We start from the raw sequence: 16,244 nt of genomic DNA, 5'->3' as shown, positions 1-16,244 counted from the left end.
GATAAAGATTCTTGTCATATTACAACCATGCTATCTATCATAAGCAAGTAATCACAGAAAATTATGATGATCAACTTTCTATCACTCTAGCAACACAATGTTAGACAACCTATTTGAATTAACACAGCTATACTCACACATGAGTTGTTGAAGACACAGTTATTTGAAATTTTATAAATGTATGTACAGTACAGTACAAACTGTTCTAATCAGTAAACACTTAGTTCCAGATAAAAACAGAGTGAGTAATAAGGCAAATTTTTAAAGAAAGTTTTATAACCTTTATATTTTGAATTTCCTTAAACACTTTATTTATATCATATAGATTCTAATTAATTATAACTAAAATACCAGCACCTGCTTAGCAACACAATTCACCAAAGAAAAACTGAAAGGCATTTCCTCTAAAATCAGGAAGAAGACAAGTATGTCCCTCTCACCATTCCTATTCAACAGTTCTTGAAACTTGAGCCACAGCAATCAGGAAAGAGATAGGAATTAAAGGGATAAGAATAGGAAAGGAAGTAGTCAAATTACCTGTGTTTGCTGATGACATGATCCATTTTTAGAAGACTCCAAAACACTGCACCAAAAGACTACTAGAGCTGATAAATAAATTTAGCAAAGTTGCAGGATCACATATATAAATCAACTGCTTTCCTATACTCCAATAATGAATCTGCTGAGAAAGAAATTAGGAAAACTACCCAATTCACAATAACCTAAAAAAAAAAAAAAACCTTAGTCATAAATCTAACCAAGAAGGTGAAAAATCTCTACAATAAAAACTGTAAAACATTGAAGAAAGAAATTGAAGACCTTAGAAGACACAAAGGCCTCCCATGCTCTTGGATAGGCAAAATTAAGATCAAAATGACCATCCGACCAAGGGCATTACAGAAATTCAATGTAATCCCCATCAGAATACCAATGAAGATTCATTTGGAAGGAGACCGAGAATAGCCAAAACAATCATGAGCAAGAACAACAATGCAGGAAGCATCATAGCGCTGAACCTCAGACTGTACTACAGAACTATAATGACAAAATGGCAAGGGACTGGCACCAAAATAGACGTGAAGACCAGTAGAAGACACAGGGACAAATCCACATAGATAGGTAGTCATCTGATACTCGACAAAGGTGCCAAAAACATAAACTGGAGAAAAGATAACCTTTTTAACTAAATGGTGCCAGAGAAAAAGAGAAAACTAGAAATCTACATGTAGAAGAATGAAACTTGGTCCCTCTATCATTCTGAACAAAAATCAACTGACACTGGGTCAAAATCTACAAATTAGACTAGAAACTCTTAACTGCTAGAAGAAAATGTAGGTTCAACACTCCAATATATTGACACAAACATTGACTTCCTTAACAGGATTTTTAAAGCACAAGAAACAAACACAAATCAGTAAAAGTGCAATGGCATCAAATTAAAAAGAATCTGCACAGCAAAAGAAACAAGAACGTGAAAAAAAGAACCTGAAGAATGGGAGAAGATCTCTGCCACTTGCTCCTTTGCCAGAGATTAATATCCAGAATATATAAAGAACTCAAAACCTTAACACCTTATTCACCAAAAAAATGAATAGCCAATTATAAATAGGCCAAAGAATTAAACAGATATTTCTCAAGAGAAGAAATGCAAAGGATCATCATATATATGAAAAAATGTTCAACATCTCTAGCAATCATGAAAATGCATATCAAAACTACATTGAGATTTCATCTCACTCACTACAGTCAGAATAATTTGCATCATTAAGAATACAATTATTAATAATTGTTGTTGAAGAGGATACAGGGAAAGAAATACTCTCATACATTGTTGGTAGGACTGCAAATAAGTATAACCACTCTGGAAAGCAGTATGGAGATTCTTCAAAAAACTAGGAATGGAACCATTATATGACCTAGAGATCCCACTCCTTGGTGTCTATCCAAAAGATATCCAAAAGTTGCTACTATAAAGATATAGTCATATCGATATTTATATGAGTGCAAATCATATTAGCTAAGTTGCAGAACAGCTCAAATACCCACCAACAGTCAAATGGATAAAGAAAATGTGGCATATATATACATAATAGAGTTACCCAGCCATAAAGAAGAATGAAAATCATGGCATTTCCTGTTAAATAACTGCAACTAGAGAACATTATGCTAAATGAAATTAGCAAAACCCAAAAAGTCAAGGGTCAAATGTTTTCTCTCAGATGTGGAAGCTCATATAAAATGAAGGTGAAAAAGTATGTGTGTTGGGGAGAGATAATTACATGGAAATAGAAGAAGTTCAGTAGAAGAGGACTGAGGGGGAGAGAGGAGGGACATGAGAAGGGAGGAGGCATGGAATGAATCTGGCTAAACTTTCCCTTGTACATGAATGAATAACATTACAGTGAATTTCAGTTCCCTCTTCCTTCTCTTCCTCCCTCCCCCTGTTCCTGTTCTTTTTCTGTTTCCTCCACTCTACTGGTCTTTCTTTATATCTATGAAGTTTTTTTTTTTTTAACTAGTGCATTATGGTTACTATATCCATATTATATCCATAGTGCATTAAATTAAAAAAAAAACTTTCCTCACTGATAGATGCTTTACTTAAGAGGACTATAAAGCCATCTAATTAGGTAGTATACTGTTCAGAACACATTGCTCAGAAATTTGGTAGTTTGTTCTGTCTCTTGAGTGATCTTAACAAATACGATTTAGCATACACAAGAAAACACCCATTTTAACAGCCCTTCGTTCAATACTGTAAATCAAGTAAGAAAATTCAGATGAGGTTTTGGTCAAATTGGAATGGGACAGACAGGGCAGCATGTAAAAAGTGCCCGGTAAACTAAGTATTTGCTATTGATTTCAGAAACCCAATTCTGTATTTTTCATACTGGCCAGACATACATATTACCATCCAAAGAATGGAATTATTTTTTTAGAAAGAAGAGAACAAAGGTATTTTTCAGTGCCCCCACAGACATACAAACACTGAGCTGCTAGATTTGGCTTTGTGATACACTCACATTCTTCCCACTGTCCCAAAAGGAAAAACATTTGCACTTAGTGTTATCGACCCCAAAGTCACTCAGTGTCCCATTGTTTATACATGAGAACAACAGGCTTCAAAATTTTCTGTCAATAATAATCTTGTTGGCACAAAATAACTTTTTATTATTCCTGTCCTCTGACAAATAGTGAGATGAGAAGGGAGGGCCTGGGGAGGACACCTTTTTAAAGTAAAATGACACTCATCTCCTTGTAGGTGATTTCAAGACATTTAATATTCTTCTTGCCCCACCCCCAACCCAGCACTGTCGCCCCATCTCACCCCATTTTCCTTCAGGATTACATTAGCTTGAAAGCTGACAATTCAATCACCTCTAAAGCAACCATTTACTCTGTTATTTAATAGAAGGGGGAAACCCAGTTACCATAACAACTCACATCCACATGGTAATTATGGAGAATCTAAAATTCAGCAAACCATACTTTTCACAGTGTTTTCTAGGGAGAATCTGCAACAAGCACAGAAAAATTTCTCTCCATTATAATTCACAATTTCCATCTAATTGTTTCTTATTACATGGCTGTTCAAACTACTCCATATATTTCATAGGAAATATGTTTTTAAAATAAAAAGGAACTGAAAGAAAAAGTGAAATACACTTCTTATATTTCAAATGATTGGTTTCATCATATGTACTTTGGGGCATCTAGGGAAAAAAATTAAGAAAGCAGAGGTAAAACAAAATCTATAAAGCAAACAGAATCAAATGATGATTACTTTTTTAAAAAAAAAGAAAGAATAAAGAACCAAAGATTTTATTCAGAGTATAGCTTCCAGCAAGTAAGGATGAACTAACTCTAAACTAAAAATGAAAAAAAAATAAGCTCGTTACTTAATTCTGATGGTGAAATATGGTTGGGTAGCAGTGGCAGGATCAGGAAAATCTGCATGTGTTTAGGAATAGAGAAAATAATGAAGCAAGGCTGCCAATTCAGCATCACCCAATTTAGGTGAGACTGTCATGTCAAAGTTAGAAATGCCAAAGGATGATGAGACTCGTGGTGAACTCCAGGGAAGAAAACTGTCATTCACCTTTAGCTTCCTCCTTAACAGGGACAAAGTTAACCTCAGGATGAGAAGATACAAAATCAGAAAAGAGGAGGAAGTCGCCTGAGCTTGTAGAAACCCTACAAGATCTAAAATGACCACTCATGATCCCCTATTCACAGGAGTGAACAGTTTCTTCAGTTTTAAAGAAATGTAAACAAGACAGCAATTATGCAGTACTTGTATATCAGGTCAAACACAAATCAGATTGGATCTGTGATTCTTCCAAAAATATCAGGGGAAAATATCATGTTAAACAAAATAACAATAATAAACTTTGTAAAAAAGGCATACAATACTTTTTTTTTTAGAGAGAGAGAGAGAGAGAGAAAATTTTTTAATATTTATTTTTTAGTTTTCAGTGGACACAACATCTTTATTTTATTTGTATGTGGTGCTGAGGATCGAACCCAGCGCCTTGTACATGACAGGCGAGCGCACTACCGCTTGAGCCACATCCCCAGCCCTGCATACAACACTTTTGTTGTCAGGAACAAGCCAAGGATCATGTCCTCTCTCTCCACTTTTTTATTGAACCAAAGATTTTATTCAGAGTATAGTCTTGAATTTTATACAAGATACATAAGAAAAAGTACAAAACTGATTAAAGAAATCAATAATAAATTAAATTAATGGAGAAATATTGCATGTACATAAATAGGAAGACTCAATATTGTCAAAATGTCAGTTGTTCCCAACTTAATCTAATGATTTTCATGAGCCAAAAAATTCCTTCAAGTTATTCTACAGATATCAAGAAACTGACTCTAAAGCTCATATGGAAGGGCAAAATACCCAGAAGAGCCAACATTATATTGAAGGAGAACAAAATGGAAAGGTGCCACTCCCCAACTTCAAGACTTATCATAATCAAGACAGTGTGATATTGGTGAATGACTAGGGAAATTGATCAATGGCACAGAATAGAGAGCTACATGAATGGCAAGTGAACAGATGAAAAGACATCATTAGTCATTATCCTTCCTCCACTACCCTTCCTCTACTCTGCTGGTCTTCCTTCTATTTATAGTTTTTTTGTTGGTGCATTATAGATATATACAAAGGTGAAATTCACTGTGGTGTATTCATATATGTATATACATAGCATAATTTAGTCAATTTCATTCCTTAAATCTTCTGTTTTCCCATCTTTCTTTCTTCTTTCTCAGTACCCCTTAGTCCCTTTCTATTCACTTTATTATCACAGTATTACTAGATAATACAAACAAGCAAAGACATTACAAGAATATAGAATAAGATACCTCATGAGCACAGATGCAGAAATTTCTAACAAACTTTTAGCAAACCAAACACAGCAATATATACAGGATAGAACATTATGGAGTTTAATCCCAGGAATGCAGGTTAGTTTGCATTGGAAAATCAAGGAAAATAATTCATCATATTTCAATAGATATACAAAAAGCATTTGACAAAATTCGACATCTATTTGTGATAAAATTCTCAGCAATGGTGAAACACTGAATGCTTTTTCTAATACCATAAATAAGACGAGAATGTCTACTCTGTCTAGTCCTGTTCAACATAGTGTGATCAGGTACTAATAAAGGAATGGAAGGAATATAGATACTAATTAAGACCATCTTTCTTCACAGACATTGTTACAATAAAAACAAAAATAATCTACAAAAAGGCTACAAGAATTTATAAGTAAGTTTAAAAAGGTCAGGGATGAAAAATCAATTGTATATTTACATACTATCAATAGAAATTTAAACAAAAGGTCTAATTGTAATACCATGACAATGTTTACAGATATGTAATACTTAAGAAATTTAACAAAATGTGTCTAAGATTTGTAACATAAAAACAACAAAATATCACTCCAAGTGGAAAGACATATCTTGTACCTGATTATAGAAACTAAACATTACTAAGTTGTCAGTTTTATCCCAAGTTGACTTGGGAACTCGACACATTTACAATCAAAATCACAACAGGCTTGTGTGTGTGTGTGTGTGTGTGCGTGCTTGTGTGTGCTTGTGTGTGTGTGTGTGTGTGTGTGTGTGTGTGATTTCTCAAAGCTCATCTAAAATTTAGAATAAAAGCAAAGGGCCTAAAATTGTCAGGAAAAAATGTTTTTTGGAGAAGAAGAAGCAAAGTTGGAGAACTCATACTACTTCAATACTCATCAAAAAGTGTCAGTAAATAACCTGTGTGGTTTTAGTGAAAGTCTAGACATATATATCAATAGAACACAAGTGAGTATAGAAAAAGGTCCACAAAAATATGGAGAGATGATTTTCATCAAAACTCCTTAGGTAGTTCAGGGAAGAAAGGATGGTATTTTCAACAAACATAGTTTGTACCTTATAAAATTTTAACTAAATGGATCACAGTCTAAAATTCAAGGCTTAAAGTATAAAACTTCTACAAGAAAATGGACTGTCCATAAACTGATTTTTAGATAAACTAAATGTGTTATATCCAAACAGTAGAATGCTATTCTGCCCCAAAAGTAATGAGGTACTGATACATGCTACTACATAACCTTGAAAAGATACTAAATGAAAAAACCACACTCCAAAACACCCACATATTAAATGATTTTATGTATATGAAATGTCCAGAATAAGCAAATCTACAATGACAGAAAGAGATTAGACGTTTGCAGGAGGCTAAGGTAAGGGAAATTAGAGTGTGATTACTTAGGGGTGTAGAATTTGTTTACGGGTGATGAAAATATTCTAAAATTAATTGTGGCAATGGCATATATCTCCATGAATATATTGAAAACCAATGAATCATACAATATAAATAAGTAAATTTTATGACAAACAAATTTTACCTCATTTTTTTCAAAAAAAAGTAAAAATTAAACACAGGAGTTTAAAAAACCAAATTTTTGAAACCTTAAGTTAAAAAACAATTAAAAGAAAAATGTGATAAATTAGAATGCTTCAGAATTAAAAACCTACTGTTCAAAGACAATGTTAGAGAAATGAAGAGACAAAGTACAGACCACATAAAAACATTTACAAAATTCATTTCTAATGTAGACTATATTAAGGATTCTCATTTGAATATAACACCATTAAGGGGGGGGCGGGGGGAAACAGCAAAAGATTAGAGCATACACTTTGTGGAAGAAACTACATGAATGGCAAATGAACAGATGAAAAGACATCATTAGTCATTAAAGGAAAACCATTAATAAAACCCTAAAAGGAAAACATGACCCAAGATCCCAAGGTAGTTTTTAAAAGTTCTCTGATTGACCTAGAAGAGCACAGTTTCACTTTCCTGTGTTTTCAATTACCTACAGACAACTATGCTCTAAAAATATAAAATAAACTGTTCATAATTTCTAAGTTCCATATCATTCTGAGTAGCCTGATGAAATCTTGCACCATCTCATTCTAGACATGAGTCATCCCTTTGTCCAACATATTTACACTGTATACACTAACAGCCCCTTAGTCACATGGTAACCCTCTGAGGTATCAGATCAACCGAGATGATATTGAAATGTTTGTGCTCAAGTCACCCTGACTTTACTTAAAAATTGCCCCAAAGCATGAGAATGGGGAGGGTGGCATTTTGTATATGCCCAAGAGAAGCCATAAAGTGAAAAGGTTAAAATTCTTGACTTAATAAGGAAAGGGAAAGAATCACCCTAAGGTTGCTAAGCTCTACTGTAAGAATAAATCTTCTATCTGTGAAATTGTGAAGAAGGAAAAATAAATTCATATTAAATTTCAATGTCACACCTCAAACTGCAAAATTTATAGCCACAATATATGCTGGGTGCTTAGTTATGACGGAGAAGACATTGCTGCATGAGGTTTAGTACTATCTGTGTTTTCAGGCATTTACTATGTAAGGTCTCAGTACATACACCTTTCAGATAAGAAAAGACAACTGTATAGGATAGTTCAAGGACCTCATTCCTGGGTTCAGATTCTAGGTTCCTCCACTTAGTTTTAAGACCTTGAGCAAATTAACAGGACCTACCCTCAGAGGATTAATGTAGAGATTAAACAAATTAATAAGCAGATACTCCCAGAGGAGCTTCCAGATACAGGATCCCATCAAAAATTTAAAATGTCATAAATTTAAAGTGCATTCATTACATCTAACCCAACAACCATCATAGCTTGGTCAGACAACAGACTGTAGAATATCAGTAGTTTACCATCAGGATCAAATGCCTGCTTGGGAGTTGCAGTTTGCTGCCACTGCCTACCCTCAAGAGATAGTATCATATTGTATCTTGATAACCCACACACAAAAAAATGCAAATTCAAAGTACAGTTTCTACAGAACCCATTCACTTTTGCACCATCATAAGGCAAAAAAAAAAAATCATAAGCCAAACTATTTTAAGTCTGGAACACCTATACATACAGCAATTTTAAAAGTGTCTCAGCTGATTACAGCCTATTATTATTGCAACTTATTATTATTATCAAGCAGCTCTAAAGGCTCATATTACTTTTGTCACATAGTTTGAAAAACTGTATAGCTGATTCTCTATTATATTTTTTAACACAAATGAACTAAAGTAACCAGAAGATGGAATATGAACTAAAATCCTATCATGGGGATGGATTCAAACTAAAAAGCTTTTTTTCAGCAAAGGAAACAATCAGTGAGGTGAATAGACAGCCTACAGAAGGGGAGCAAATTTTTACCACATGTACAGATAGAGCACTAATCTCTAGGATATATAAAGAACTCAAAAATCATAACACCCCCCCCAAAAAAAACCCATAATCAATAAATGGGCTAAGGAACTGAACAGACACTTCTCAGAAGAGAATATACAATCAATCAGCAAATATATGAAAAACTGTTCAACATCTCTAGCAATTAGAGAAACGCAAATCGAAAGTACTCTAAGATTTCATCTCTCTCCAGTCAGAATAGCAGCTATTAAGAAGACAACAACAATAAGTATTAGCAAGGATGTGGAGAAAAAGGCACACTCATACATTGCTGGTGGGACTGCAAATTTGTGCAACCAATATGGAAAGCAGGATGGATATTTCTTGGAAAACTTGGAATGGAATCATCATTTGACCCAGCTATCCCTCTCCTTGGTTTATACCCAAAGGACTTAAAAACAGCATATTACAGTAATGCAGCACAATTCACAAGAGCTAAACTGTGGAACCAACCTAGATGCCCTTCAGTAGATGAATGGATACAGAAACTGTGGTATATATACATAATGGAATAATACTCACTCAGCACTAAAATAAAATCAAATCATGGCATTTGCAGGTAAATGGATGGAGTTGGAGAATATTATTAAGTGAAGTACACCAATCCCAAAAAACCAAATGCCAAATGTTTTCTCTTATATGAGGATGCTGATTCATAACAGGGATGAGGGAAGAGAGCATAGGAGGAATGAAGGAACTTTAGATCGGGCAAAGAGGAGGGCAGGGAAGAGAGGGGACAGAGGGTAGGAAAGATGGTGGAATGAGATGGACATCATTCATCAAGTACATGTGTGAAGAAACGAATGATGTGACACTACTTTGTGTACAACCAGAGACAGGAAAAATTGTGCTCTACATGTGTACTATGAATTGAAATGCATTCTGCTGTCATATATAATTAGAATAAATAAATTTTAAAAAAATCCTACCATAGGTTTCACAGAATTCTGTGAAATATACCTCTAATTGACACCTAAAATATTCTAGACTCTCTATTACAAAAGCTACAAGTATATGAACCCAAAAAATTTCATCATTTGTATCTAGGGCACATCTCATAAGTTCAGATACCAATATCTGGATTTATAAGATATCTTCAGCTATCCTCACTTTGACGGTTTTTCTTGATTCTTTGATGGTGACTTTAAAAAATCAGTTTTCTGTGAAGATTTTAAACTCTAGTTGTTCTCCAAATACCTAAGTATACAAATTAAAAACAAACAAACTAAAAAATGTACCAAATCTCTCCTTTTTCCATGACAATTAATAAGATACCAAGGAAAAATAAATGTAGAAATTGCCTATGTTGTTCCTTTTTGTGTGTGAAATTCAACCTCTCTTGTTCTCAGAGAAACATTACTTTTCCAAGATCCTTTCTTTCTCTTTAATTGGATGAAGACACTGTATTAGACAAGAAGTCTTCAAAAAAAGATCTATACAATTTCAACTCTAAATACATGAAAGAAAAATAGATGGCAAAAGGACAAAGATGGGTCTTCAAATCCCTTTGTACTTCAATACACTATTATACTGGTGACAATTAGCATACAGACTATAATCTAACCAAATTAGTGACACTAGGATTTATAAATTATGCATCAAAGCATAAGATTTTATATGTACATATCTTAGAAATGCTAGTTATTTAACACTAACTCAAATTTTTATAATTCATGTCTTCATTTATAACTGTTTTTATTTAGAACTTATATTTTCATGTATGACCTATTATGTCTTAATTATATAAAATACTGTGATATTTTCTCTTGTTATTCATACATTTTAATTTATATACACATAAGTGAATATCATCAAACAATGACAACAAAAAATATCCTCCCCAAGTGCTTTCTAGATTCTCTATTTCCCCTGCAATGATCAGATTTATGCAAATCATTTAATAGCATCATAAAATTTCATTTTTTTTAATTAGATGAAAGAAAAATTAAGATAAATACTTATATCACAGTTTTTCTTTAAATATACTACGATTAACTGTTTATTCTATTCAAAAATATAAATATTGGTGTACTATATACTTTGAAAGGATTAAAATTAAGAAATAGGGAATATTTTTCTTTAATAAGTTGAAATTTATTCTAAACAGTGGAAGTATGACATTGATGAAATAAACCAAAACTCTAGATGCTACACCTTAATAATTAGGTGGAGAAGTAGCATGGCAGTTTCTTTCAGAAATACATCAAAATATTTTAGCATTCTTTTTGGTCAGTTATTTTAGTAGCCTCTAAGAGAAATTTTAATTGCAATAAAAAAAAATGCTTCCTAATAAACACTCAACTTCATAAACAAAGGGAAGGAGAGACACTAAAACACATACAAAGAAGAGGCTATTGGAGAGGGAAAGAACCTACCTCATGAACAAGAGCAAGTGATGTCTGCTTGAAGCTTCGCCCTCTACTGGCCATTAGTCGATTCAGTGGTTTGCCATCTTTACTCTGATACATGGATACATCGTAACAAAATAACATACCACCTGTTAAATAAATAAATAAAAATTAACAAAAATGACTAAAAGTATCATTTAAAGTAAAAAAAAAGAAGTACATAAAAACATTTACGATGGAAAAACCTCATTAAATATATTCTCAATGATACATATTCAATATATGGAGAACCATATAAATGAAAAGATAATTTGTCAAGGTAATTGTCATTTTGTCTATTGGTGTGTAAGGAAAAAAAAGGTGAGATATAAATTTAACACTTAAAATATCACTTATTTATAAGTCATTTGTAAACAAGCACTTTTAAATACTTACAAATAAACTAACAAATTTATAATTCCTGGTTTTAAATTTTAGAAACAATTGGTTGTAGAGAGCCTTCTAAACCTTTTTCCCCTAAAACAAATTTTGTTGAAAGAGAAACATATGCACATATTCATCCTTATGAACTCTGATAACATGGGGTCCATCAGGTTACACCCACAAGTGAACAAGCTATTCCCCAAAACTGTACTCATTCACTCCTGTCTTCTCCATGTCCTTCCAAAACCTGGCCCAACCAAGTTCTAAACTGACCTTCCAAGCTCCAGCCACAAGAGTCAAGAAAGCAAAGGCAGTCAAGGAGGGTCACTGGAGGGTGAGCTGGGGAAGGGGGTCTGGGAAACTATACCAGCAGTTTTGAACAAATGAGAAGGCACTTTCAGGTACCAAGATTACTTAAAATACTGAGATTACTTTTTTAAAAAACATCTTTTATTGAAGTATGACAAACACAAAGTGCACATATTGTAAGTATTCATCTCAATGAATTGCAGCACATTGATCAAACACGTTTGATTAGCATCCAGATCAGGAAGCCAAATATAATCAGAATCTCCAAAGCCCTTCCTCGTGCCTCCCTCTAGTCACACACCCGGTTACTTTATTATAAATGAAATTAAATTGTGTAAGTTCTTTTTTTAATATTATTTTAGTTGTAGATGGACATGATACCTTTATTTATTTATTTATTTTTATGTGGTGCTGGGGATTGAACCAAGCGCTCTACCACTGAGCCACAACCCCAGTCTGTGTATGTCCTTTTAATATTGACTTCTTTTACTCCACCTAATTGTTGAGGCAATCATTCACATTGTTATTAGCAGCTATATGTATAGTAATTCTCTGATGAATAATATTCCATCATATGAATATACCACATTTATTTATTTGTTTTATGTCAAAAGCATTTAGATAGTCTCCACATGTAGGGCTACTCAAATAGGACTGCTATGAACATCACAGTGTATATATCTCTTAGCGACTTCATTTGGATTAATTCCTAAGAATGAAATAACTGGGTAAAAGGGCATGGATTTATTCAGTATCAGTTTTACAAAGTGTTGAATGACTTACATGTCCATTACCATTTCTGGTTGCTCTACATATTCACCAATACAATCATCCTTTGGTATCCATGGGGATTGGTTACAGGAACCCCCATGAATATCAAAATCCATGAATGCTCAAGTACTTTATGTGAAAAGACAGTATTTGCATACAATCTATTCACATCCTCTGTATACTTTAAAATCATTTCTACATTACTTATTGTTATAGTTTGGATCTGAAGTGATCCCCAAAAACTCACATGTGAGATAATGTCTCTAAATAAAATACAAAATAAGGCTGGGGATGTGGCTCAGTGGATGAGTGCCCCCGAGTTCAATCACCAGTACCAAAAAAAAAAAAAGAAAAAAACATTCTGAAGTTAATGAAGTTGAATTGACCATCATCTCATATGTTCACTGGACATTTGAACACTCTCTTCTTGAAGCATCCATTAAAACCATTTTCCTGCTTTTTCTACTGAGTGTCTTTTACTCACTGATTTACAAAGGTCTTTATACATTCTGAATGAGTCCTTTATCAGACATATGTTGTAAATACCTTTGTGCATTCTCTAACTTGCCTTTTCACTCTCCATTAATATAGTTTCATTAATACATGTTCTTAATTTTAATTAATTTGCCATTCTTTTTATAATTAGAGCTTCAAATTACAGAATTACTTGTACAAAAGACCACACATTCACTCCACAGTACTGTAATGTTACCTTTTCCATAAATCTAGTGATTGTGTGTGTGTGTGTGTGTGTGTGTGTGTGTGTATGCTCTGTATTCTTCATTGGTCAGACCATCAGTCCTGGCACTAATACCACCCTTTCAATTATTGTGGGTTTATAATAGGTCTTCCAATCTGGTAAAGTACATCCTCCTACTTTGTTTTGCCTCAAGATTGCTAGATTATTCTTGGCCTTTTGCATTTCCACACAGATTCTGGAATCAGCTTATCAATTTCCAGTATAGACTGTGATTGAGTTGAATCTACATATTAATTTGGTGAGAAGGTATATTCTTACAACATGCATTCTTCTAGTCCATAAACATGGCATGCCACTCCACTTAATATTTTTTCCTCTCAATAATATTTTGCAAATAAATTAATTTTAAAAAATGAAAAAAAACAATATTTTATAGCTTTCATGATCCAAGTTATAAATTTGTTTTAGATACTTGATATTTTTGATGCTATTATAGTTTTTAAATTTCATTTTCTACCTTTGTACATATGGCGTACTCCTGAATTCATTTTCTAATTTTGGTAATTAATCTGTAGATTATTTTGAATTTTCTATGTAGATAATCATGTCTTCAAATAATGAATGTGTCAAACTATTTTTTTATTTTCCATTTTCATTGTTTTCTCTCACCCATGGCTTATTTTAAAGCATATTGTTCAATTTCCAGGCCTCTGAAGATATTCCAGTTATACTTTTGTTATTTACTTTTAGTTTAACCCCTTTGTAATCTAAGGATAGATTCTAAGTGACCTCAATATTGGTCCTTCATATGTAATTTTGGTAAATTTTTCATGTACTGTTAAAAAGAATATGAATTTTCTTATTGTAATGTACAATAGTCTATATATCAATATGTTCATTCATATATTATTCATATATTTTGTGAACCGAGTTGCCTACTCTGCTAGCCAGTGAAAAGAAGCTTCTAGTACTATTGTAGGTTGGTCTGTTTCCTCTTTTAGTTCTCCTCATTTTAAAATATATTTTGAAGTGGTTATTTCACATACATCAATTAGAATTATATTTTCTTAATGGAGTGCCTTCTTTATTTCCATGAAATATCCCCTTTATTTCTTGGTTCTTTTTTGTACTGTTTCTTTGTGTTTTAGACAGTGTATAAAAGAACCACAGATGCTATAAAAATATTGATATTTATCATACAGTAGTTTTCCTCTCCCTTGTTCAGACAGACTGGGTAAAGAACTAATTATGGGTTAACCTTGGTTGAGCTTGATGGTAGTTTTGTGAAATCTATTTCCATTCAGTCCTGTTCCTGGAGCATGTCATTCTCCTTCTATACCCCATTCCACATCCCCACATCCAAGATTTTCAACTGATCGATTGTCTAATGAGTCTTTGACTCCCCAATCTGGCAAGATTATGGGAGAGTCAGGTCTGCCCTCTTAAATTTAGCTCTTTAACCTCCCATATCATAAACTATTAAATCCTGGCAAATATCTTACGGAAAAAACAGATTCTGTGTTTGAGGTTCTTCACGTTGCTTAGCACCACATGAAGGCCAAAATCTCTGGTTTTCCACCTCCTGCACCAGTGCTGAGAGCCACAGCCGAATGGGCCCCAGCAAACTTTCGGACTGCCAGCTGATGATTGGCCCACAGCAGCCCCAGCAACTTCTAGCTGATTGGCTCCTCTGCGGTGATGCTCATTGGGCTGTTTCCCTGCCCTTTCAGACTATGGAGCTGCTCATTGGGGGACGTTTTTTGGCTCCGCCCACATGACCCAGCCAATCGGCCTCAAGAACAGGAGGATTGTGGGAGGTGGAGAGGCTTGTGGTTTTGGGAGAGGCCTGTGGGAAGCCGGTGGTGGCAGTTGGGCTCTGAGGGTTTTTTCTGAGGAGCTGTTTTGTTTGGCTTGCGTGGTTCTAAAAATATAGTTTCTTTTGACAAGTGGCTCCTGATTGTGCCCAGCCAGACTGTGGCACACCAGCCTCTTGCTAGGGGGAGCCTGAAGGCTGCCACTCCAGCTGTGACCATAATTCACAAGTGCACCCAGGTAAGAGTGGCTATAGATTTCACTATCAATTCACCACTTCAGGGATTTTCAGCTCTTGCCTACTTTGTTTTAAGGTCCATTTTCTTAGCCAGTCTTTGTTTCCTAAGCACCACAAGGCCAAAGACCAAAGGAGATTTCACTTTGCCTTTCAGAAGCTTTTTTTTTTTTTTTTAAAGAGAGAGTGAGAGAGAGAATTTTTTTTAATATTTATTTTATTTTAGTTTAGTTTCAGTTTTCAGCAGACAGAACATCTTTGTTTGTTTGTGGTGCTGAGGATCGAACCCGGGCCGCACGCATGCCAGGCAAGCGCGCTACCACTTGAGCCACATCCCCAGCCCCTTTCAGAAGCTTTTCAAATAGCTTTTTCATTTTTGGAGCAAACCCCAAATTTAAAAAAAAAAAAAAATGTCCTATGAGGAAAATCTCCCAATTTGCCAATCTAGATTCATGTCACCACTAAAATCCTCATTAGTTTCTCTTTCCTCCAACAGGCCAGACCTGTACCTGGACCTTCCCCTAAACTTAACCCAAAATCAGAATGAGTGAATTTCCTCCACTGGGAGATAAGCAGTTCTAAAATTCCATTCTGAAATTTTATGTCTTTGCTTATACAGTTCTCTGGTACCTTTTAAAATGTGATTATTTATTTTTGTAATTCATCCAAGCTGCATCTGGATGTTAGTGGCAGCAATAGTAGCAATGCCCTGCCATGATCTATTAACTCCTACTTTGAAGGGAATTTAAATAAGAACATTAAGAACTTTACCTCAGGCTGCGGGTATAGCTCAGTTGGTAGAGTGCTTGCCTTGCACGCACAATGCCCTAGGTTCAATCCCCAG

General features: G+C 34.2%; 1 protein-coding gene across 2 annotated transcripts in view; it reads right to left on the bottom strand.

The window, feature by feature from the left end:
* The window catches only part of Focad (focadhesin), a 283,866-nt gene that overhangs the window by 82,536 nt on the left and 185,086 nt on the right, over positions 1–16,244 (bottom strand). For both annotated transcript variants that reach the window (XM_026397575.2, XM_077797050.1), the window contains exon 21: positions 11,178–11,299. In XM_026397575.2, the coding sequence (XP_026253360.2) occupies positions 11,178–11,299 (122 nt within the window). The remainder of the gene's footprint in view (positions 1–11,177; positions 11,300–16,244) is intronic.

Source organism: Urocitellus parryii, chromosome 4 (genome assembly GCF_045843805.1).
Source record: "Urocitellus parryii isolate mUroPar1 chromosome 4, mUroPar1.hap1, whole genome shotgun sequence".
Taxonomy (NCBI): Eukaryota; Metazoa; Chordata; class Mammalia; order Rodentia; family Sciuridae; genus Urocitellus; species Urocitellus parryii.
This window is presented reverse-complemented; position numbering and strand designations above follow the sequence as displayed.